The sequence below is a fragment of the Dermochelys coriacea genome, chromosome 3 (assembly GCF_009764565.3).
Source record: "Dermochelys coriacea isolate rDerCor1 chromosome 3, rDerCor1.pri.v4, whole genome shotgun sequence".
Classification (NCBI taxonomy): Eukaryota; Metazoa; Chordata; order Testudines; family Dermochelyidae; genus Dermochelys; species Dermochelys coriacea.
In genome coordinates this window covers 206881105-206907768 of record NC_050070.1, presented here as the reverse complement: position 1 = coordinate 206907768, position 26664 = coordinate 206881105, and the positions used below count along the sequence as shown (strand labels likewise).

The 26664-nt window shown below is 39.2% G+C and overlaps 1 protein-coding gene across 2 annotated transcripts in view; it reads right to left on the bottom strand.

Moving 5' to 3' along the window:
* Window positions 1-26664, bottom strand: part of XRN2 (5'-3' exoribonuclease 2) — a 90632-nt gene that overhangs the window by 39328 nt on the left and 24640 nt on the right. For both annotated transcript variants that reach the window (XM_038394694.2, XM_043512169.1), the window contains exons 14-20: window positions 23597-23641; window positions 21986-22123; window positions 17338-17456; window positions 13808-13943; window positions 8446-8553; window positions 8275-8364; window positions 7727-7799 (exon numbers count right to left, since the gene is read on the bottom strand). In XM_038394694.2, coding sequence (XP_038250622.1) covers window positions 7727-7799; window positions 8275-8364; window positions 8446-8553; window positions 13808-13943; window positions 17338-17456; window positions 21986-22123; window positions 23597-23641 — 709 coding nt within the window. The remainder of the gene's footprint in view (window positions 1-7726; window positions 7800-8274; window positions 8365-8445; window positions 8554-13807; window positions 13944-17337; window positions 17457-21985; window positions 22124-23596; window positions 23642-26664) is intronic.

The window sequence follows — 26664 nt, the reverse complement described above, 5'->3', positions numbered from 1 at the left end:
AGACTCTGATTGCATTACATAAACCTCCACTGCAGATAGCCACCACTTCTGGCATATACTCAAAATGATTTCCCTCTGCCAAAAAGTATCAATTCTACCTTATCCAAATTGATCTAGACACTGGAAGACAGCTGTGAAAGGAGATCATTCAGGTTCAGCGAAAAAGGTGATACAACAAAGTATCATTAGAAACATTAAAGACCACCATAGTATCCATCATATGTATTCCAAGAGAAAATGGAGGCCCTAGTCAAGATCAGGATCCCATTTTGCTGAGCAATGTACTTAGTGGCTCCTGTGGTTATTTCCTGTACCACCCCTTGGCATTCCATCAAACTAAGTTGAGAACAGCCTTTTATGTGATCTAGAATTGGCTTTTCTGAGAAGCAATTAGAGGTGGCAAGAAACTTCTTTTTGAAATTTTGCCTCAATGTGACATTTGACCAATTTATATTTGAGTAGCTGAAGTCACTCTATTAGTTTGGTTAGATGTGGTTGCCTTTGATCTCCGCCAACACTGTACACTCAAGCGCTTCCCAACCAGGATGCTGTGGTCGCCTAAAAGTACATCGATTTTCTCATGACTTGGTATTTTTATCATTACCATTTCTACTGTATGGTTCTCCACAGATATTCCTACTTCATTAGATTCTAAAGACCTACAAGTTAGAGAAACTTTAGGTTGTAGATGTGGGGGAATCAGTCTGGAGAAATCTAATCTGACATTGTTTTCCTTCCTGAATGACATCTTTAGTTCGCTTTATTATTTAAATATATATTTATCGTACAACCATTATGTTCAAGTTTAATCAAACAAAAATTTACTCAAATCTCATAACAAAAAACACATCCAAAAAGATAGGAGCAGGCCATGAAACAAATAAAAGCAGGTATTTCCAAGTTAAAACCCCACTGAAATGCAGCCACTTCTGAGGTGAAACAATGGTAATGCCTTATTGCAAGACAAATTTAAAATATTTCAATTAATCTTTGAGGATAAAAGCAATCCAGCAAAACTGAAGGATGAATCTTCACTTTTAAAAATATAGGTACATCTTTAAGGGGAATATCAAAAAGCATAAGTTAAAAATACAGGATTGCTAGATGCATTTTTGATCAAGAAGATCAATCTATTCCTAGTCTTAAAAATACTTCCTGTATACAATTCCCTCTTAAATATGAGAATGCCAGATGCTAATCCAGAACAAACAATTTATAATGCAACTTGGCTTTTTAAAAAGTTACAAAGCAAGGATTACAGAACATTGAAAACTCTAGCAAGCTACATGAAATATCTTCCATTGTTTTAGGTTGTCAACTTAACCCAGAATCAATAGCTTCAAGTAAAAAGCTGGAGGAGCTAAGGGAGACAGAGAGGTACAATGATAAGACTTTCCAGGACACAGTAGAATGGTCCCACCACCTGGGTCTAACAGCCTCTGCGCTGTTGAAGAGGATGAAAACCTCAGGGAAGGAGAACATCCAACTGGAGCAGAGGGAAACAATCCCAAAGTTGGGATCCTCCTTCCAGATGATGTTGTGGTATCCTCTCGCACCGAGTATACCTCTCCAGGGGAGAGAACTCCAGTTATTAGAAAGAGACAGGTATTAGTAATGGGCGATTTGATCATTAGAAACATAGATAGCTGAGTATGCAATGACCAGGAGAACTGAATGGTGACTTGCCTGCCTGGTGCAAAGGTTACAGATCTCTCGAAACATCTAGATAGGCTTATGTGTAGTGCTGGGGAGAAGCCAGTGGTCATGGTACATGTAGGTACCAATGACATAGGGAAGGATAGGAGAGAGGTCCTGCAGGCCAAATTTAGGCTGCTAGGTAAGAGACTGAAGGTCAGGACCTCCATGGTAGCATTCTCTGAAATGCTTCCAGATCCACACGCAGGGCCAGTTAGTCAGGCAGAACCGCAGGGTCTCAATGCGTGGATGAGACAATGGTGTAGGGAGGAGGGGTTTAGATTTCAATCCTATTCAATTACATCATGTAATGGAAGACAGCTAAAAAGTGACAAGTTTTTAAAGTGCTTATATACCAATGCTAGAAGTCTAAATAATAAGATGGGTGAACTAGAGTGCTTCATATTAAATGAGGATATTGATACAATTGGTATCACTGAAATTTGGTGGAATGAGGATAATCAATAGGACACTAATACCAGGGTACAAATATATACTGGAAGGACAGAACAGGTTGTGATCATGGGGGAGTGGCACTATATGTGAAAGAAAACAGAATCAAATGAAGAAAAAATCTTAAATGAACCGAACTGTACCATAGAATCTCTATGAATAGTAATTCCATGCTTGAATAATAATATAGCAGTAGAGATATATTACAGACCACCTGACCAGGATGGTGATATTGACTGTGAAATGCTCAGAGAGGTTAGAGAGGCTATTAAAGCAAAAAAAACCAACAACAATGGGGGATTTCAACTATCCCCATACTGACTGGATACATTTCACCTCAGGAAGGGATGTAGAGATAAAGTTTCTTGACACCTTAAATGACTGCTTCTTGGAGCAGCTAGTCCTGGAACCCACAAGAGGAGAGTAAATTCTTGATTTAGTCCTAAGTGGAGCACAGGATCAGGACCAAGAGGTGAATATAGCTGGACCGCTTGGCAATAGTGATGATAATGTAATTAAATTTAACATCCCTGTGGTGGGGAAAACACCCCAGCAACCCAACGTTGTAGCACTTAATTTCAGAAAGGGGAACGACAGAAAAATGGAGGTTAGTTAAACAAAAATTAAAAGGTTCACCACCAAAAGTAAAATCCCTGCAAACTGCATGGAAACTTCTTAAAGACACAATAATAGAGGCTCAACTTAAATGTATACCCCAAATTAAAAAACACAGTAAGAGAACCAAAAAAGAGCCATCGTGGCTAAACAAAGTAAAAGAAGCAGTGAGAGGCAAAAAAAGGCATCCTTTAAAAAGTGGAAGTTAAATTCTAATGAGGGAAATAGAAAGGAGTATAAACTCTGGAAAATGAAGTGTACAAATATAATTAGGACGGCCAAAAAAGAATTTGAAGAACAGCTAGCCAAAGACTCAAAAAGTAATAGCAACAAAAATTAAAATACATTAGAAGCAGGAAACCTGCTAAACAACCAGTGGGGCCACTGGACGATCGAGATGCTAAAAGGAGCACTCGAGGATGATAAGGCCATTATGGAGAAACTAAATGAATTATTCGCATTGGTCTTCACGGTTGAGGAGGTGAGGGAGACTCCCAAACCTGAGCCTTTCTTTTTAGGTGACAAATCTAAGGAACTGTCCCAGATTAAACTGTCATTAGAGGAGGTTTTGGAACAAATTGATAAACTAAACAGTAATAAGTCACCAGGACCAGATGTTATCACCCAAGAGTTCTGAAGGAACTCAAATGTGAAATTGCAGGACTACTCTCGTCTGTAACCCATCATTTAAATCAGCTTCTATACCAAATAACTGGAGGATAGCTAATGTGACACCAATTTTTAAAAAGGGCTCCAGAGGCAAGCCTGACTTCAGTACCAGGCAAACTGGTTGAAATTATAGTAAAGAACAAAACTGTCAGACACACAGGTGAACATAATTTGTCGGGGAATAGTCAACATGGTTTTTGTAAAGCCTCACCAATCTTCTAGAATTCTTTGAGGGGGTCAACAAGCATGTGGATAATGGGGATCCAGTAGGTATAGCGTATTTGGATTTTCAGAAAGCCTTTGGCAAGGTCCCTCACCAAAGACTCTTAAGTCATGGGATAAGAGGAAAGATTCTCTCACGGATTGGTAACTGGTTAAAAGATAGGGTAAACAAAGGGTAGGAATAAATGATCAGTTTTCAGAATGGAGAGAGGTAAATAGTGGTGTCCCCCAGGGGTCTGTACAGGGCCCAGTCCTATTCAACATATTCATAAATGATCTGGAAAAAGGGGTAAACAGTGAGGTGGCAAAATTTGCAGATGATACAAAACTACTCAAGATAGTTAAGGCAGGCTGCGAAGAGCTAGAAACAGATCTCTCAAAATTGGGTGACTGGGCAACAAAGTGGCAGATGAAATTCACTGTTAACAAATGCAAAGTAAAGCACAATGGAAAACAATCCCAACTATACAAATAAAATGATGGGGTCTAAATTAGCTGTGATCACTCAAGAAAGATCTTGGAGTCATTGTGGATAGTTTTCTGAAATCATCCACTCAATGTGCAGCGGCCGTCAAAAAAGCGACCAGAATGTTGGGAATCATTAAGAAAGGGATAGATAATAAGACAGAAAATATCATAATGCCTCTATATAAATCCACGGTATGCCCACATCTTGAATACTGCATACAGATGTGGTCGCCCCATCTCAAAAAAACCCCCAAAAAACAAAAACATATATTGGACTTGGAAAAGGTTCAGAAAAGGGCAACAAAAATTATTAGGGATATGGAATGGCTGCCATATGAGGAGAGATTAAGACGGCTGCGACTTTTCAGCTTGGAAAAGAGACGACTAAGGGGGGGATCTGATAGTGGTCTATAAAGTCATGACTGGTGTGGAGAAAGTAAATAAGGACGTGTTATTTACTCCTTCACATAACATAAGAACTAAGGATCACCAAATGAAATTAATATGCAGCAGGTTTAAAACAAACAAAAGGAAGTATTTTTTCACACAACGCACAGTCAACCTGTGGAACTCTTTGCTAGAGGATGCTGTGAAGGCCAAGACTATAATAGGGGTCAAAAACTAGATAAGTTCATGGAGGATAGGTCCATCAATGGCCATTAGCCAGGATGGGCAGGGATGATGTCCCTAGCCTCTGTTTGCCAGAAGCTGGGAGTGGGCAACAGGGAATGGATCACTTGATTACCTGCTCTGTTCATTCCCTCTGGGGCCGGGCATTGGCCACTGTCGGAAGACAGGATACTGGGGTAGATGGACCTTTGGTCTTAAGAAGTAACTAGAGTTACCGCACACGGAAGGGGAGACATTGGGAGAAAAGGGTTCCTTCTTAATACTGCTGCACATTACCTCCTAAGAAAAGCAGTTAACAAGGATTCCCTATAATTTATCAACATTATGTCATATACTTTGATTTAATCTTACCAAAATATTTGACATCTCATTCTTCTAGCTATGGATATTTTACAGTGTCAGTCTACATAATAAAGTTAAAGTTACTTTTCCAAAATAGAATCAAAGTTACCAAAAAGAGTTCAAATCTATCTAACCACCAAAAATCACAAGTGATTTATGAAACTAGTGATTTCAAAGATATTTGCAACTCTCTGCTTAGATCCAAGTTCTCCAAAAATCAAATCCTCAACTGCAACAGCACTGCCAATCCTTCACGATGAATTAACAAGATCATGTACAATCAGAAGTCAATTTAAACAGAGGATTTAAAACTCTTCAAGATTGACGCTAACTTGCCAATAGTCCTTGAAAATCCTTTTGATTGACAAGCGTCTAAAATACTTGTCTTGTAGTAAATTTCCATCCTTAGATTTTTTTTTATTTTAAGTAATTTATTTTTTTTTGTGGTGAAGATTTGCAGGACTATGCCTAAAAAATGTGTAGTCGAAGATGCAATAAATAGAGTCAACCAAAAAACAGAACATGGCCTGAAGATATTTTTGGCACAATTCCATAGTAAGAAATAACTAGATGCTTACATGTAGCATTTAACTTAGCTGCCCTATTAAGATGTTTCTAATATTAAAAAGGATCAGTTTTCTTACTAATACCAACAGATGATGCAAAAATAAAGTATTATCCCTTCTCTCTTTTCAGAGTCTCTTCTGAGCCTCCCACTTTCATCAGGTTCCTTCCCCTCCAATAAGCAGCTTGTTTTGGCCTCTGTTATAAGAGAATGCACACTTGACTCCCACAACTCATCTTCGAGCTGCTGTCCAAACAGGCACTGTCTTCACCCCTTCATCTGCAAACTCCTTGAAATCATCTACCACCACTCTCTCACTTTTCTTTCTAGAGGCTCACAAATAGAGCCTCAATTCCTATCCACTCCTGTGAAACTCACTAAAATCAGTAAGAGCCTCTTTCTGAGCAAATCCTAGTCCTTGTATATCATCCTCATCCTACTAGATCCATCAGGCGTCTACAAGGATATCCCTCTTCTTGAAATCGTGTCTGCATTTGGCTTTCATGATGTCCTCTCCTTGTTCTCTGCTCACCTCTCCAACACCACTTTCAGTGTTTCATTTGGAAGGTTCTTTTTATCTCCCTTCAATTTTTGTTAACTATCCAACAGGTTATCTTCCATGCCTTCTCTTCTTTCTCTCTCTGTGCTCCCTCACTGGCAATCTTATTCACTTGCATGACTTTGACTATTAACTTTGTGCAGATAACTCTCAAACCTACCTCTCCACTCTCCATTCAAACGCATGTCCCTGCCTGTCTTTTTGACATCTCCTCATGATTGCCCAACTCTTCACCCAAAACTGTGCTCTTGGTGTCCTGCCCCATCTCTTGATGATCTCTGTCACCATGGACAACATGATCATCTTTCCAGTCTCTCAGACCTGTAATCTGGGCATCATCTTTGAATAAGTCCAGTCTAGCTCTAGATCCAGCATATTCAAGCAGCATCTAGAACATTGCTACTACCTGTCCAAGTCACCCGAATTTTCATCACAAAGACCATTCCAATCTCCGTTGCAAATCTGAGCACCTCTCTCCATTACACAGCAACCAGATCTCACCTCCTCCAGGCCTTATCATGCCCACATAAGCTTGGAGGAGGCTACAGATGGGAAAGTGAGTCAGAGAAAGTGCATGAACCCACTGGAGGTGATAAGGGAGAGGACAGTGGAGATCTAGATCTGGGGGTTCACCCTCCAGAGCTTGGGGAAAGGTCTCTGCATACCTGTTTTCACCACGGGGACTTGTATTTTTTCCTCACTATTGTCTAATGTCAGCAATATGCATAGGAATCATTTCTAGCCATACTAGTGATCACCATTTCTTATAGAACAAAATCATTAGCAGCATCCAGAATTAGTAGACCAACTAAACCAACTGAGTTATTCTATATGAATTAGATTAACTAGGAAAGAAAAGGATGTTTTGTTATTTCTATTTTTGGACACTTGGGAGGACACTATATGAAGGAGGGCACGTAATTGACTAGAGTATAATGGGAGGGCAATGCTGTATTAAACTGGCAAAACACCTAATTTAAATATTAATAGAATAATACAACTGATACTTTAAAGAAAAAGAGAGTACATTAAGTACTATATATTATTATTTCTTCATTCTTAGTTTGTATGTACCTAAAACGTTTCTCTATTGCCTACAGCATTGTTCACAAGGAACTAACTACTGATTGAACAGAATACGATCCGTTAATTTAATGCAAAGGAGACAAAAGACATAATTATATAGTAAGGCTGATAAAGAATAGAAAAATGATTAATCTATTTCTGGCCAAAATTAACTGGTTCAGAATGCCTGCCAAAATTACTATTAATCATTGCTAATCCTGGATCAGTTACTGAATCATAATTTGCTCTTCACATGAATTTATTTTTTTTAAATCTGCTGTAAAATGCTCTTTCCTTCCTTAAATAATTTATTCAAATATGACAGTAAACGTCATTAATCATTATCTAACTAAAATCCTTTCCTATTTTGTTCACTTTTTTCAGACATCCCCCAAAATGAAGATTAAGGTTTCAAGTTCAAATAGAGAAATCTTAAATTTCACCTTGCCAAGCAAATTTCTTCCCATTCAAATCAATAGCAAAATCTTCAGGGTAGAAGTCAATTATACTTGATTCCTGCATTTGAGAAAAATCAAAAGACCATTAAAACAAGTCTGCATATAGCTGGATGAACCTTCTCTGTTTCTTATCCTGCTTAACACAAAACTGTTTAATATGGCTAATGAAAAGGAACACACTGTATTATAAAATACCATCCAAGCTAGAAGGCTGCAGGAGAACCCCACAAACCCAACAGAGAGTCAAGGATTGACAAAACAAGACAAGCAGGATAGGATTTTGGGGGAATTCAGGAGCTTGGAGCTAGGCCTCCACTTCTGGAATAATTCGCAGGGTTTCTTGGAAGCAGAGGAGATTTTGGATTTGCTCTATGGAAATGAGGTCAGGAAAAGTCATTCAATGTATTCAAACATTTGAAACAAAAAGTTTCACGTTTCACAAAGCTGTATGACCAGACAAGTAAAATTGTTACTTTCCCCGGTCAGTATTATTCCTTTAAAACAAACCAGTAGCAGAAAGAGAGGATTCTTACTGGATCAGTCATGAGCTTCCGCCATGTTGGTGGTAGAAAGTTACCACTAGCAGCAGGAAATACTCCCATGAGTTGTTCAAGTGGTCTGAACTGACAAAACAAAAAAGGGAAAAATGTGAGTGACTTCCAATAACCTATTAAAAGACAGAATAATAAATTAATCTCTCTTACCGGTTTTGTACCCTTCTCAAAGTCTGAGGGTAGGTCTGCAATACCTTCAAAGTCAGAGGCAAATGGCGCATAATGGAAAGGATAGTACCACTTCCAGGAAGCACAACCCTAGTTTTGCAAGACAAGAGACTAATAAATGATACAGCTCAGAAGAGCTAAATAGTCACATATACTATTAGTGGCTATCGAAAGATGACTAAACTTAACCCAGTGTGAGCACCAGTGTTATAGCCATGTCATGGATAATGTTAAGATCTGTCAAGGGTATTTTTAGTAAAAGTCAGGGACTGGTTGCGGCAACAAACAAAAATTCATGGAAGCCCGTGATCTGTCCCTGACTTTTATTAAAAATACTGGGGTGGGGAAAACAGACAAAACAGAGCACTGCCAGAGGCTTGCAGCTGCCCCAGCCCTGCTGATGCTCCTGTGGGAGGGGCTGATCGCTGCTGCTCCAGCCCCAGGGTTGCTGATCCAACCCCAGCCACTGTTCCAACCTTGAGGCTGCTACTCCTGCCCCAGAAGTCAGAGGTCCTGGAAAGTCACTGAATCCATGACCTGCATGACAGATTCATATCCTTGGTCACAGAACTAGAAAAGTTACCTCCCAGGTTCACTGAGGAAAGAGTTGCTAGTTCTAAATATCTTTTGAAATTGGGCTACTCCACCAGAGTTCAGGTCAAGGATGAACAGATGTGTCCCAAGAATTCAGTAGAAGGCTATGTGATTAAACTCAATGGGCAGTGAAGGAGACTGTAGGGACTTCCTGAAGAACTTTTGAGACAAAGTCTTAAGTCAACACATCCCTTTGTGCCTGTTACCAGGGATAGAACTGCTTCATCCACAAACACATCTAGAAGAGGTTCTCTGAACAGTATTCCAACAGCCACCCTTGCCAAAGCAGTGACCTTACTCATGGAAGTATGACTTTTCCTACATTACTGGCATTCTCCCCCTCTCCTCACAATGCACAGAAGCACATATGTAGTTCTAGTCCTAGTTCTTAATGCTTGGTTGTGTGTACTTTGTGTGCAGTTTGTGTGTTAGAATGAACAGAGGTCACTTAACCAGAAGTAGTTACTATTGCGTGTAGTTTCTGCATATTCCCTAGAGCGATGTGCGTCTGGAACAACAGTTTCAGAACCTTCTAAAAAGCCATGCCACAAGGCTTTCTTGCAACACTGAATGTTTGGTAGCCACAGTTGTAGGAGGGGAATGGAGCCCCAACTGCCAAAGTATCTAAGAGGATAAGGCAGGAGGGAAGTATGAATGTGTGTAGGCAACTATCTTAGAACTAGTTAAAAGTAACCTCTTCTCAATCATATGTGAGGTGGCATCTAGATATCCAATACCTTCCCCAAGATGGTAGGCTGAGGTGTTCTAGATAAATGATTGCTAAGCTGCCCTCTTATGGTATCCGCTTGAGAGGTCATAAAACAACATAGTGTTTATAAAGATGTGAACAGAACTCCATGTTGCATCCTGCAAATATCAAGTATGGAAACGTTACTTAGGTAGACAGATGCTTCTTGGTATTAGTTAAGTGAGCCATAAGAGAGACAGGTATTCAGATATTATATAATAAGTAGCAGATTTCACTACATAACATCTTTATAAGTGGATAAAATTAAGTGGAAACGGTATTCCCTCAACACTGATCTTCTGTATATCTGGGTATCTGAGTGACTTCAAAGTCTTGGTCCCATTTAAGCAAAAAAGTTTAAAATTCCATATAACCTTTCAGTATGAAATCATGTCTCCCCAGGATGCATGTGATACTTTGGGAAGAAGCTAAAAGCATAATTGACAACTTTGGAGAGGAAATTAGTACGTGGTCATTGGACAACTTTGTCAATCAAAGCTCACAACTCACTCTCCTCTCAAGTGTAAATGTGATGAAGAATGCTCTCAAGGCAAAAGATGGAAGAACCATCAAGTAAGTTTCCTACTTAAAACTTTGATCAGAGCATTCTACATCATTCTACTTTGCTTGTACGTACACCTGTGCTTCTTTAGGTATAAAACTCAAAATAAGATTGCAGTCAACCTGAACAAGTGTCACAATGAACAGTTTGGAACAGTTAAATCTTGACATTTCTTGATCATTTCAGCACACAGAATATTATTTTTGAACAGGTCTTAGCAAGTTGGATACAGAAGAGATTAATTCAGTGAAGCTGTCCATTAAAAAGCTTGAAGATTCAAGCAAAAAAAAAAAGTCTTTGCTCCCTTTTTAAATCTAAGCTTTGTAAGTTTCTGAAAAAGATACTTGTCAGCTGTTGATAATCAAAGGAAAACTCAGAGTGAAATCCTATGGAAAGTGATAAATCTTAAAGAACAGAAGTGGTCTCTCAAATTCCTGAAGAAGGTGGTAAGCCTTGCAGAGTTAGCTGCAGAAAAAGCCATTCTGACTGCTTGGCTAGCTGCTGAATCTTAAAACTGTTCAGTCTTTCTAGGAAGCACAGGTTCTCTTTCCTACTGCTCCTTCAGACACAGGACACATGTCAGTGTGCTGCTTCTTCAGACATAGGACACATGCAGAGGCACTAGGCTGCACGCCACAGTCCTGATGGGTTTAAATGCAACTAACTTCAGCTTCATGGTCTTCCATAGGTTGAGTGAGACCATCTCTGATTTGATGGAATTTTAACAGGAAAGAAGGACAAGAGCACGTTAAGTGAATGAGATTTGATCTGCTGGATTGGTTACTCTGTTCACTTTTCAGAATGGCCTGCCTTCATGAATTTGCAAATTATGTTGTGGAAACAGTGGTACTACTTTTGACTTCCTTTACGGTGGAGGCGAATGGACACAGGAAGTTTTTGTATTGCTGTCAGTTAGATTGTTTTACACCTCCATTTTTTCTAGTCTTCTACTTTTATTCTTCCTCTGATGCAGTTTATGGGTAAGCCAGTGAATTTCGTGACATTTAAACTATTGTCACCCTGAGCATTATTTCTTCAAGTGTAAAGTGATCCTTTTCATATCCTAAAGGAGGGCTCTTTGCCTGAAACTATTCTCATAACACAAGAACTAGGGGTCACCAAATGAAATTAATAGGCAGCAGGTTTGAAACAAACAAAAAGTATTTTTTCACACAATGCACAGTCAACCTGTGGAACTCCTTGCCAGAGGATGTTGTGAAGGCCAAGACTATAACAGTTAAAAAAAACACTAGATAAGTTCATGGAGGATAGGTCCATCAGTGGCCATTAGCTAGGATGGGCAGGGATAGTGCCCCTAGCCTGTTTGCTAGAAACTGGGAATAGGGGAAATCACTTGATAATTACCTGTTCTGTTCATTCCCTCATGGGCATTTGGCATTGACCATTGTCGGAAGACAGGATACTGAGCTAGATGGACCTTTGGTCTGAGCCAGTACGGCCGTTCTTATGAAAGACAAATTCATCTACACAGCTTAAGTTTTTAGAAGCTACGCTTTAAAAATAAAGCGGATAGAGTTAACAATTAGCCTACTCAAGTCCACTTCAGATTAAAAAAAAAAGATTGTAGTTATTAAAATGAGCAATGTGTGTTTGCACAAGAAATAGCATCTTTATGGGAATAGGAATTTCTGCCCAACAACTTGCAAACATGTTTTCTACCCTTCATATTTAGCTGTCATGCAATCTCAAAATTTAAAGAATGGCAAACACCCTTCCTCGTTACCTACATGAAAGTAAAAATGGTACACCAGATGCCAGGCTTTTTCAAGATTCACTGAAACCTAAAACACTGTTCACCCTATCTTCCACCTCTAAATGGAGTATTTCATTTTAAAATACAAATTAAAATCAGTGACCTAGCAGACTGATCTAAATCGCAAGAAACACTAGCAATAAATTTTGTATTTAGTTAATATAACCCCACTTACATATCATATTTTCATACTGAAATAGCACTAAAAAACTAAACAGAGAACACACCCTACAAACAAAAAAACACCACTGCATACTATCTTTGCTACTTGATATTATTTAAACTATCTATTCCCACTTCATACAAACTTCAGCTTGTTTTGTTCTCAGAGCACGAAACTAGTTATTAACAATCATTGCTACAATCCCCAATATGTCTAACTAATCTCTTGCCAATCTGACATCTCAATTATCAAAAGGTTTAAATCAGATATAGATTACTTCAATTATAATGCACTTCATGTAACATCACTACAGTCCACAGAGAAGACTGACAATTCTGTACCTCTCAAATTCTTACAAGCAGTTTGCATTCTTTCCCCTTTGTTCACTCATTTGCAATTAGTTTTACCAGCCCTTACATTGCTATATTCCTCAATTCAAAGAAAAAGCTTGGTAGCTTCAAATATTTACAGTGCCAGACATTTAATTGAGTATTTATTCAAACAGCTTTTATTCCCTTAGAAACAATCCTCTGCTGTTCAACTACCGTTGGTAAGAAAATATGAAAAATGACTTACTGATGTTGTGATTAAGCGTGAATTTTCTATAATATTTTATGAATCCTACACGTGCCTCAGTTCCGTATGTATTTTGCATGGCTTGCCAGTGGGGAAAAAGGATTAAGTTTGCCCTTAGCACAAGCTAAATAGACATAGGCATGTGTGTTGCCCAGCTGTGAGAGCCTGAATGGGCCATTAAAAAGGACTGGCCGAGGCAAACCGCTTATCAACAGAAAACCCGAGAAGACAATGGATAACCCAATCATCAGGACACTGACATACCAAGGACCCAGGGGGAGATGGATTTCCCTGCCTCTCAGTAGGGAAGCAGAGCAAAGACCCCAGCTCAAGAATAAAAGAACTGGAAGGTGTGATGGACAAGAGCTGGCTTCTGGAGGAAGCTGGGGGGCCCTTGCATCTGGGAACTGACTAAGAACATCCGACAGAGCCTGAAAATGGAGTTTCATTACAGGTTGGCTCAGGCTCTGTGTTAACCAGAATGGACTATGCTTTAACCATTATTTCTCTATGCTAACCTAAGGACTTCCTATGCTGTGTCCAGTTGCCTGATAAACCCTGCTGTTTTGAAAAGCTGTTAAGAGTGTCACTGTAAATACTAGGTAGAAGCACATTAATCCCTGAAGAGAATACATGTCTCTACCTGAAGTTTCCCTCAGCTGGACTCACTGAACAGAGCTCAGTGTGAAGAAGGCCTGCAGCCCAGAGGTCCAGTCTCAGGAGGAGGTGAGGCCTACCCTGAAGGAAGAGTGAGACCCCTTGAGAGTCTGGCTCATTGAAGCGGTTCCTCCAAGGGTCTGTTCCAAAGCTGGGGGTGTAGCACCAATCCTATGGATCCGTGACAGATTACAACCATGATCTACTGAAAGATAGATGGGCTGCAGACAGGGAAGAAAATTAAATTTAATAGAATAAAAATTTAAGTACCTGATAATAGTATCTGAGAACCCAGCAAAGCCCTTCAACATAAGACTGTACAACTTTACGACGGAATTTCTCATCAGACACATCAACATCAAATTTGTTCTTATAGTAGCGCTGTTTCCAACCAGATTCCCATAACCTACACAAGAAGCACAATTAGATTTTAGTTTATAATCCTTTTCATATTATATATTTAAATGTCACAGATTTTGCAATGAAAGCTAAGCAAATGCTGTATTAACATGAGGGTAATGGTATGACAAGCATCTCATCTCAAGAGATGGACCAATTTAAAGTCACTTACATCTTAAATTACCATTTGATTTTTGACAATGTCTTCTACTAATTTCAACCTGGGCTTGGAGAGGGTAGACAGGGACGGACGGAGACCCAAGAGCCAGAGGAGTAGACACACTGGCCAGGGACTGAGATGAAAGTTATGATTGGGGAAGCCAAACTTGAAAGTTCAGGAGTAACACCCTGAGGAGCAATTTAGTCCTTATTCTCTACTGCTTAGACAGCATTGTGATTTCTACAAAAGATGCTGTGCCTGCTTGCTTGAGTGGATAAGGATAGTTTTCAAAAAATAAAAAAATTGAAATCATTTTTATTTTTAAAAATAAACAAACCTATTTAAAACGTGAAGCTAAGACAACCTATGTTAAGACCTAAACTTACTATAATCTATTAAAAGCACTTAAAGATATGCTGCATCAGAGAGCTCTCCTCAAGTTTTAAGGACTTAAAAAGGGAGTTCCTTTTTCAATTAGATACAGAATCAGGGGACAACCATCTAACTCAGGAGTGGGCAAACTTTTTGGCTCGAGGGCCACATTGGGGTTGCAAAACTGTATGGAGGGCCAGGTAGGGAAGGCTATGCCTCCCCAAACAGACTGCCTCCGCCCCCTCCCACTTCCTGCCCCCATCAGAACCTCCGACCCACCCAACCCCCCCATCCTTGTCCCTAACCGCCCCCTCCTGAAACCCCCCACCCCTAACAGCCCCCTGGTACGGCACCCCCTACCAAAGCTCCCATTCCCAGTCCCCCGACTGCCCCAACCCCTATCCACACCCCCACCCCAACAGGTCCCCCAGAAGCCCAAGCCTATCCAAACCCCCCCGTTTCCCATCCCCTGACCGCTATCTACACCCCTGCCCCGACAGGGGCCCAAGGACCCCATGCTTATCCAACCCACTCCATTCCCCATCCCGATTGCCCCCCCCAGAAGCTCTGCCCCATCCAACCACCCCCTGTTCCCTGACTGCCCCCCAGAACCCCCTGCCCCTTATCCAACCCCCTTAGCATGCTGCTCAGAGCAGCATGTCTGGCAACCGTGCCATCTGGCCAGAGCCAGACATGCTGCCACGCTGCTCAGCAGCCCCTCCGCACAGAGCGCTGCCCACGCAGCGGCATAGCTGCAGGGGAGGAGGGAAAGCGGGGGAGGGGCCGGGGGCTAGACTCCCCAGCCAGGAGCTCAGGGCCAGGCAGGACGGTCCCACAGGCCAGATGTGGCCATGGGCCATAGTTTGCCCACCTCTGATCTAACTTCTGAGGTCAACTCAAGCTCACATACTGCATTATCTATCTATACCAGTGGTCCCCTTGCAACCCAATCAACACACAGCAGCAGCCTGTGTGACATTCTCAGGACCATACGGGTAGTATACATATTGTGTGGATGCAGCCCACATAACAGAGAGCTGCATATGTGGCCCACAATGGTAAATAGGTTGAGAACCATTGATCTATACTATTTTCAGTCTTTACAATGGAAGAAGTGCTGCTATTTTTCCAAATGTAAGTGCTTCCAGTTTGTTGTGCAGCAAAGCTTTTGCCTTAATTACTTTTGGTTTTGTATTTTCATTTGGACAAGTTCAAAGCTGAAAAAACAACTGGTAACTGATAAAAAGCAGGCAAGCTTGTTTCCCTCTTCAAAGCTATGAATCAAAGTCAGGGGAGAGGACGAGATCTGCTAATTCTAAAAACCTGAATGATGTGGGGGCAATTTTCAAAGTTATTTAGGCATCTAAATATGTAGATAGGTGCTACTGAAAAACCAGTTAGGAGCCTACTTTGCACTGGATTTCAATGAGAATTAAGCATATAAACTTCTTAGGAACTTTTGAAAAACCTAGTAGGCACCTATCTGCATCTTTAGACACCTAAGTATCTTTGAAAGTCTGACCCACAGTCTGTTCACTAACTATAGTTAATACTTCATTCATTAAATCAGTTTTAAATGCAAAACATGTTTTGATAAACCATCTTTGTTTCTTTATGTATCCAGTGTATTTAAAGATATTGTTTTAGTTAACCAAAACAATCCTAAAATGTTAAGTTGTTTGCATTTTTAATTGAATTCTGATTCCCATCCAAATGTGGCTTGCACAAATCACAAGTAAAATGACAGTCTAGTAGATAATAAAAATGTAAAAGTTAAGAATGTGAATAAATGTATGCTGAGCTATACAATAAATGTATGTTATTGCTTAAATAAATATGTCTAGACAGTGCATCCTAGTTAGCAAAAAGTAACAACCAATTTAGTGTGATGGCTATATTTGGTTGATATATTAAAACATGTTTATTTGCAACAAATGACAATAAAACCTGTCTTTAGGAAAAATTAATAAGTATAAATGCAAAAATATCAAATATTTAAACCAAGGTTTCCTGCTTGCCAATTTATACTTCTGTGTGAATGCACAGGAAAGAAAAGAAAGAATATAGTTTGGCATAAGATCAAAGGACATTGATCAAATATGGAATGCAGGATGCAGTGATGTATTTGTTACCCAAACGTTGCACTCTACTAAGATTTTAATGTGCTACACTTAAATAAAAAGTTTTCTTCCTCTCTGTACCTAGGTCCCTGCCCCCTCTCCCAAAAAACCACCCTCCCCACCACCACCAATTGGTACATTTCTCATGAAGCTATTCTAATTAGGGAATGAAGTGACAGTGGATTTCTCTAGCCCTTCATCTTTTGAGATCTTGGTTCAAACCTTATTTGAGTTATGAGTGAGTTGGCTAAACTTGTTTTCACCTTATTCCTACCCCTTCATTTATTGAATCAAAGGTTATCTTGCTCATAGCTAACACACACAGCCAGTATAAAATCAATATTAAAAGATGTATTTCAGTAATCAACATAAATAAAGCTACACACCTAGTATAACTGAACTTTATGGGTTAAATAGCTCAAAAATTCACTTGCAAAATAGTGGCGTTCAGCTCACATAAAGCTAAACACTGAACGTCTAGCCAATTTAGCGCTTGGTCTCAAAGGGAGAAGTGGTTTGGAGGACAAAAACCTGTATGCATACTAATCTAGATACTTAGATTTAACAGCTATAGTTTACACATCTCACTGGAATTTACTGAATATTCTAACCCTCCACATTAATTACTCATGGATAAAAAGATTATAGGAAAGCATCTGAAGTCACTGCTGCTCTAAGCTAAATGGCATTAATTAGGCTGTATCTACTTCAGCAATTTGCTAACAAAGTGCTACAAAAAATGGCTTCACCTGATATTATCCTCTGGCTCAGGTTCACTGTCACTGTCTTCTGCTTTTCGCTTAATTCCTCCTGCTGGGGAAGGGGTGCCATCAGAAGTGAAACTAGTATTAGGAGATGTTGAAGGAGTCTAGGGATATAATCATATATAAACTCAGGAAAGAAGGGTTTTATTACGCATTTCATATTCAAATTAATGGTTTTGTGTGAAGAATTAAGAACATTTGTTATTTTTTACTTAAAAAAACTACATGCTACACAATCCTAAAATATTAGGAAATCCACTAGCATAAAATAGAGCTTTATAATAGGAATCAAACATTGGAATGTAAAAACAAAACAGAACATGAAATTTTTGTGACAAAGCAAAAAACTTTTGGTATAGCCCAGTCTAACAGTAGGAATAAAAAACAATTAGATACAAGGCTTATTTTATTACTTCTGTTTATGATGGAAGCAAAACAGGTCACATATGCAGACTATTATATAAAGATGATTTAGAATTCAGAACTGGCAGCCAAATTTAGAATATTTCTAAAAATTGCAAGTGACCCCTCTATTCAAATAGAAGTATTTTAACATGGAAGAAAATTTTAGGAAGCAGAGTTTTAGGAAGTCTCTTATTTTTGCAGATGACAGAAGATATTTACGGTAAATAAAACTTAAACACTGAAGGTTGTGGCAAACTGACAAGAGCTAGGAAGTTAAAATTCTGATGAAAGTCTCAAACAATTTGCTTTAATGCACAAAATTTCAGGATCAAAGCAAGTAGTAAATTAAAATGGCAAACTTTTATTTACCCAGGCTTACCGGACAAAATACTTATTAGGAATGGAGAAATTTTTACTGAAATGTACATTTACTGTTTGGATGGACAAATAGAGCAAAAGGGGAATCCTTACTATACATTGCGTACTAGTGACTGTTCTATAGTCAACTCTGGTTAAATGTTTCCAAAACAACCACCTCTAGTTTTCAATCACTCAACTTTCCTAAAGTTTGCCTGTACGCAAGTATAGGAAATTTTTAATGAAAGTATAAATAGTTAGCAGTTCAGTCTTTATTTTTATATATTAGGGGCAGCAGGGAAGATATTCCTCTGCATTATAGAAAATTGATTTTTGAACAGCACTATAGCTGAAACAGAATCTAGAAAATTAAAACCCAGCAACTGTGAAGCTAGCCATTGCAAAAACTGGTTGGAACTTGGCTAAGTTACAAGGCCCTAGGCAGGGGAGAACAATTTGCACATACACAATAGATATTTCTTACCACCAGTGCTCAAAAGGGAGAAACCCGTACACAACGTAGACTGCCTGACTTAGCTGCGTATTAAGTGTGGACATCTTCTAAGGTCCACTGAACGAACCAGAGCTAAATATCTTATGTATGTGCAAAGAGTCATTCAGTATGTAACACCGACAAACACTAAAAAATACAATTGGATGAGTATTTTTTTAATACACTGTTTCAGAGTAGCAGTCACGTTAGTCTGTACGCGCAAAAAGAACAGGAGTACTTGTGGCACCTTAGAGACTAAAATTTATTAGAGCATAAGCTTTCGTGGGCTACAGCCCACTTCATCGGATGCACAGAATGGAACATACAGTAAGATGATATCTATCTATATTACACACATACAGAGAAAATGAAAAGGTGGAGTAAGAGGCTAATTAATTAAGATGAGTTATTATTAGCAGGAGAAAAAATACTTTTGTAGTGATAATCAAGATGGCCCATTTAGACAGCTGACAAGAAGGTGTGAGGATACTTAAGACAGGGAAATTGTATCTTCTTGTCAACTGTCTAAATGGGCCATCTTGATTATCACTACAAGTTTTTTTTTTCTCCTGCTGATAATAGCTCATCTTAATTAATTAGCCTCTTACTCCACCTTTTCATGTGCTCTGTATCTATATATATATCTTCTTACTATATGTTCCATTCTATGCATCTGATGAAGTGGGCTGTAGCTCACGAAAGCTTATGCTCAAATAAATTTGTTAGTCTCTAAAGGTGCCACAAGTACTCCTATTTTTTAATACACTGTACTGCAGTGGTCCTCAAACTTCTGAACTAGTGACCCCTTTCAGACAGCAAGCCTTTGAGTGCAACCCCCCTTATAAATTAAAAACACTTAAATATATTTAACACAATTATAAATGCTGGAGGCAAAGTGGGGTTTGGAATGGAGGTTGACAGCTCACGACCCCCCACGTACTAATCTCGCAACCCCCTGAGGGGTCCTGACCCCCACTTTGAGAACCCCTGCTCTATTGCACTGAGATTAAATATCAAATGGTGCACCTTTCAACTTATTTTCAAACTGCTATTTTTCCTACAACTTCACGGGTGTATTCACTCAGAGCACAAGGGAAAATAAACTAAAATACTCTACTGGAGAGCATTCCCCTCTAAACCAAATAATCCTACAAAAAGAACCGTCTACAGACTTGTTCCCAGAGACAGTAACTACCTATTTTTCAGCCAGCCTGAATGCTATCTCCATCTGTTGGAGACAAGAAAAGAACTGAGCACATTCAGCTGAGACAGACATTTCACAGGGGTGGGACTGTAAGAGGTTTCTTGTTTCCTGCCTGCACTGTAGTGCAAGTTGGATGTTATACCCATTCCTGGGTTAGAATAGAAACTGCATGGACCAGCACAGCGTGGGGTTTTTTTTGGGGGGGGGGTTTTTTGGCAATCACTAAAGGATAGAGAAAATTAAAGCTAATGTAACCAGCTCTGGCATCAGAAAGTATCATACAAAATATGAGCATAGTACAAGAACCTATACAGAATAGATTATACATTGACCCAAATGCAATGAACTCCAATGAAAAATATTTTCGTTTAAAATTAGGAAAAAAACTACTACTACGTAAAACTGGGGTTTCACTGGTCTTGGAAGATAGATTTAAAAAAAAAAAAAAAGCTCAAAATTTCTAATCTGGAATGGATTTTAACTCTATACCTGCATGCTGCTCAGGTTCAGTGGCCGGAACATTTCCTTGGAGTTACCAAGATCCTGTTTGAGCTCAGGTACCTTGCAACATTCTTGAACTCCCTCACTGCACATGCGTAGCGTAATCCATGAGGCACCTGAACCTTCAAATGCTTGCTGGAATACCTAACTGGAGAAGCATACTTTTTCTAATAGCATTGTAATTTGATTTCCCCAGAAGGCAAATGAGTGGCATGTACTCTGTTGGGACTAACCCTCAAGCACTGGAGACCATGGTGCAATGATCTGTGCCCTGGTTTGATCGCTATCTGTCCTCTAAATATACGGCCAGAATAGGTCCACTTTAAGACACAGATATCAAACCAAGGCTCAGATCACTGCACCAGTGTCTCAAATACTTGTGGGTTACCCCAAAAGAGTGCAGGGAACCCACCAGCCCTTTGGGGGGCAAAAATCAAGTTTAAATGTTATTTGAAAAACAATCTGCTTCTCCAGGTAGGTAGGCTGAGGCTCATCTACCTATTTCACAAGAGTAATGGATCACAGGGCTGTCTCTCATGAATCCCTTGTTCAAATAGCCCCAAATCTGGATCACAAACCATTCCTGCCCTACAACTCATTCCATTTATCCCCTTGCCCTAGATGCAATCCCCTCTCACTCAGATTCACCCCCACCTCCTCTATTGCTAGAAAGCATTCACCTGTTCAACACACACAACCCTGACAGATTTTAGAAATATGCCTTTCAACCTTTTTCAAATTCCTGCCCAAGGGAGGACTCAGAATGACACTAGGTGGGATGGGTCAGGTTCAAAAGGACTACTGCTTACCACCTTCAGCTATCCAGCTGGGGTGAAACATTGAAAACTAAAAATCCCGTTAACCCCTGTCTGCACATTCTCACAGTAATCCATCAGGCTCCTGAATACACATGTTAGGCTTAGCATGGAACTGTATTAGAGATCACCCTTAAGCTTTTGAGACCCTAGTGCAATGACCTGAGCTCTGGTTTGATTGCTATCTGTGGGGAGCAGGGGGGAGTTGCCATAAAGTGTCAACTTTAAGAAGAGCTGCTTTCCAGGGGCTCAGGAATCCCTTGGCCAAAGGGCCACAAATTTGGACCACTGACATACCCTGTGCCTCTATGAGGTGCAACAAATCTCCTGGCAATCTGATTAACCATACAGATTTTAAAGCACTTAGAGTGACGGTTCTAGATCCTCAAAAACAACCGAAAAAACCTTGTTGTGAACATATTCCATCAACCCCATATTGCTAATTAGAGATTGTAACGCCCTGTGGACCGGGTATTCATCTGGTCACGCACTGTGACAGAAGTAAAAATGAAAAGTTTAGAAAAATGAATAAACTTTTTAAAAAATACTAACCCCAATTCAGTTGCTTAGTTCGATTTTATTTTTCCTATATACACAAAAAGTGTTTATTTTTGATTGGAAGGGCATTCTTTGCCTTTTCAGAAATATTTAATAAAGGGTATTTGAAATATTAAAATGAACAAAACTTATCTTAAGTAGCCTTGGAAAACTTATTAAAAACTTGACTAGTTAAGTTGTTCTTCAAGAAAGAAAGTGAAAATGGAGTGATTAAGAGCTTAGAAGTAAATTGTAACTCTAGTATAGTCATTATTTTTTTCCTTCTTACATTTATAACAAAAAATCTAAACATCAACTCACCGAGTTCTGTTTGTCTTGCATTCTCATTTCATAGGCTGTCTGCCTGGGGTTACTGATTGCCTGAGGACTAGATCTATTTCCTCTCCCCAAAGCTTGAGGGGAAAACTGGCCACCAGGAATAAAAGAAGGCTGATCCCTCTACAAAAGCAAGCAAATATACACATGGTGATATAAATCTAATATTGGAGATTACAAGAATAAAAATTAGCACACATAGCTGATATTCCTTTAGAGTTCTCAGATTATCAGTTGCTAGAATATAAAATGAGCACAGTAGGATCACAATTATTTATTCAGTTCATCTTAGAACAAGTATGTTTAAGCAAGATCTTGTATATGTAAAATATACCCTTAGAGAAGATGGCACTTACAATTTCAGGCCTTCCTATTTTCAAGGGTTTTATTAAATGCGCTCTCAAAAAGTTACATTTTTGTACTGAAGTTCCAGAAACGTCAGAAGAAAATATGATTTTTTCTTTAACTGAACAAACTCCATCTAACTATTACAGTATGAAAAACAAGATTTACATTTCAAGGAAGATGATAAATCATTTTCTTGCACTCTGATAGCAATACTCAGCTGATCCTTATTTTAAAGCTTAGACTTGATATGCACATAACATTCAATGAAAAGGGGCTCTATAAAGTTTGAAAAACTTTGGTTAAATGAAGTGACGATGATCCTGTGACACTCCTCCACTGTATATCTAGGGTCCTTGTGCCTCAAGGAAATACAAAGAGACATCAAGCTCTGGGAAATGGCTGGGGGCATCTGACATATTAGAAGCACTGGACAGAGATACTGTCTTGAAGCTAAGGGTCCCAGTGTACTGAGGCCCTTCTGGGTTTCTTGGATCATTAGGTCACATTGTAAAGAAGCTACACCTATTTGAATGAGCTATCAAGTAACATGTTTATTATACGAACACTAGATTCAAATGAACATACCAGAATCTATTCTAAAAAGTTAGGAAGGACATTTAGTACAAAAACAAATTAAATTCAATTTTAAGGATTTAACATACACAAGTACATGTTAAGGCTGTCACAACAATCAACACTTTGCCATTGTGAATAAGTGGTATTTTGTATTACTGTGAATAAATCTGCACATATATTTTAGTCACAATATGACCAAGTTACACTTGCAGAGGAAACCTTGTTGTGGAATTTTGACTTGCCTGTTTAAAGAATCGAGCTTGATTTAGCATTAATCATTTAATTTTCTGTAGTCAGTTTACTAAACTCCTAATCAGGCTCTCAATTAAGAGGCACATCTTCTGTCCTCTCTGCTGATTGCTGACCTGTAACCCAATGGCACAATCCCTCTGAGCAACTGTTACTGTAAAGTATTTGATACTGTAGTCACATTATGCAGATATTGTTATCCTTGAGCACCTTAATCTTTTCCCCCCTTTTAAATAGGTTTAGATTTAATTATGTGATTTTTTCATTCAATGCTGCAAGTTTTATATAACTCTCTTTAAGACAGTTCAGAGTAAGGCAAAAACTATGCAATTGTTACTGCAATTTTATTTAATTTACTGAAATGAGACTAAACTTGTTTGTCACAATATAAAAATGCCTGCAAAAATGCTCTCTTAAATTTACCTTCATTCTTTTTCTTTTTTCTTTTTGTCGTCTTCTGAAGTTCTCCTAAAACACAAAAAAAGACAATTGAAGTAACCCAGTCTTACAGGTCTTTCCTGAGTCCCTCCATTAATCACCACACAAAGAAAGATTAAGTAGTAAGTCTGAGTAGGCATTGTGGCTACATACCTCTGAGGCTTGCAGAACTGAACTCTTCCGTGGCCCCATCTAGGATTACTGGTCTATGGCTTTTCTAAGCCACACTAGCATCCTATGGAAAACACCCCGCAAAACTGAAGGGCTTTCAACATGGCTCACAATACCCAGAAAATTACATTGGAACAACAAGGCCTTTAAAGCACATGTATGAAGATGCTGAAACAGAGTTTTGCCCATCTGTCCACCTGGGTGAAGATACTACAGAAGTCCAGGTGCTACAGGTAACTCAGCATAGATACACATTTCTTGTCACAGTTGTTAGTGGCTCAAAAAATTCCTGACCTTTTTTATTTTAAGATCCTGGATCTTGCTCCAAAGCCTGTTCTTCTACAAGTGCCAGGTTTGCTACTGTAGTTTGGCATATCATATTGAGAGAATTGTAGATTATGGTTATGATATACAGTATATCCTGCCAACAATGAAACAATGTTTTTCTGACGGGATACTCAGGGCAGTTCTGTTCTCTTGACTGAGGGGTTTTATTACTCTCCTTTTTTTGAATAAACTATTTAGGATTGTTTGCTTAGTACTTTCTAGCAATACAGGTATAACCCAGGTGCTAGGAAAACGCTGCAGTGTAGTGAGTTATTGTTGACCATTTTAAGTCGAATTTGTTTGAAACAGCTAAAGGATCTCTTCTGAAAAAAAGCAGCACTGTAATATTTACTGATTACAACACAAACATAATATATTTCTCTAGAACTTAACTAAATTTAATACAACGCACAAAGCTGTCACCAACCCATTTGTCAAAAATCTACCTGCTGGAAGAAAATATAACTGAAAATCCATAAAAGTCATACAGCCAAAAAGACTGAACAAGTGCATTTATTTTGGTATTCTAAAAGCATTAATAGTTAATGCTTTTAGAATATGAAAATAGTCATTGGTACATTAAATTCTGAAGAACCCTTCAGTGTAGCTAACAGGTTTGACACAAAGCAGAAAAGTGAACACATGGTCACTTTTAGCCAGCTTTTACACAGAAGTGCTCTGAGTCAAGGACCGTCTTTACAGTAGTGTTATGTACTGTGCCAGCCTCATTCCCTGCACTAAAGTAATGAATTAATTATGGAGGGCTTGAAAAATCCACTCATCTACTGGCCACTGGCAAGAAAAAAAAGCTTGTTTTTTAAAAGAAGAATTTTCAAATCATTATGGTTGAGAAGAACTAAATATGAACTGAAAAATACATAATGGAGTGAAATCTTATCTTTTAGATCATTCCAGTGCCTGTTAAGAGTTCACAACTTTCCCATGTTGCTGCAAAGTGAAAACTACGCAGGTTTGTCTATTTTCACTATTCACTACACTGTGGGCAGCAGTGAAACTAACAAAAAAATCACGTCAGTTTCACTACAGTGTTGCTTGAAACAAAGGCCATCAAATTATTCACTCGAAAGGATCATCCAAACTGGAAACTGGGGAGATAGGAAAGGGAATTGTGTGTGTGAAGAGACTAGCCTTATTTCATTATCAGTATTTCCTATATCATTGTACAATACAATGAACATCTTCAAAGTAGTAACTGTGACACTGGCAAAAGCAGATGCCAGCTCATGCAAAGTACTCCTGGGCCACACTAAACACTGACAGATGCACAGCTAGTAACCTGTCTGGTTTGCCTGTGTTAGTGTTATTAAAACTGATCAAGTTATAAGAAAGTGTTTAACGTTTAGACTTTATGAAATGCTTGGCTGATGCTGCATCCTTACGTAGGATGCTTATAATGTGTCCCATATTTTAAGGTAATATTTAAGTGTTTTCTCTGCAACTATGAAAGTATTTACTAAAACTGTAAAACTCTAGTCAAGAGAGAAGCATTACCAAGTGTGAAATATTAAATTTACCACAAGAGGTGTCATCACCTCCCCCACAAAAGGTGGCTTAGACACCAGACAAGCCATTGTGGAACATCAGCCATCAAAATACTTGTCTGACTGCTTCCCCAACACTCATGAAGAAGGTACATGCCCAGGCTCTCGTAACACCACAGTTTGAACGTGGGGGGACGGTCATAAAAATCCTAGCCAAGAAGGAATTGTTATCACTATAGTGCTTGAAATTCAGACAGGGCAAACATTTCTAAGCATAAGCAAGGGATCCCCAAGCTGGTTGGCTTGGGTCAGCCCTAAAGGACATATAAAGCTAGCATATTATAGCAACTATTACTTTTTAGAACCTAAGACTCTCATTTATGTATGTTGATCTGCTTTAACCTTGTCAATAACTCATTTCTTTTTCTTAGTAAATAAAGAGCTTTAGTTAGTATTATAGAATTGGCTACAAGCATAGTCTTTGGTTTGAGATCTGAGGTACAACTGATGTGGGGTAATTGACTGGTCCTTTGGGACTTGGAGTAACCTGAATATGGTCGTGACGCTTGGTGCAAGGGACCATCTATCACAAAGGTAAGCTTACCCGGCTGGTAAGACAGATTGGAGTACCAAGGGAGTTATCTGTGACTTCATATTATTGTGCTTTAGGAGTTCACACTTGTTACTTGGTTAGTGAAATCTAGTTCTACAACATACAACCAGTTTGGGGACACTCTGCCCGGAGGTTGGCACTCACGCTTGCGAGCCTCTCCGGACAGTTTGACAGCAACGTGTCAATGAAAACTGTTTCTAAATTCTACTAAACACTGCAAAAAAACAGAGGTTCCCAAACTGAGGGCACCACAAGGCTATTAGGGTGCGCACACACCTGACAGGGCTGCACTCCAGGGCCCAAAACGGGCTCTGTCCAGCAGAGGAAGCATATGGGGTTCTGCAAGGACAGTCTCGGCCGCCAGGACCAGGTTCCATGGCCATCTCGCTCCCGTACTGCCACAGCTACCAACTGACAGTTTCACTCCTCTGCTCAGGAGG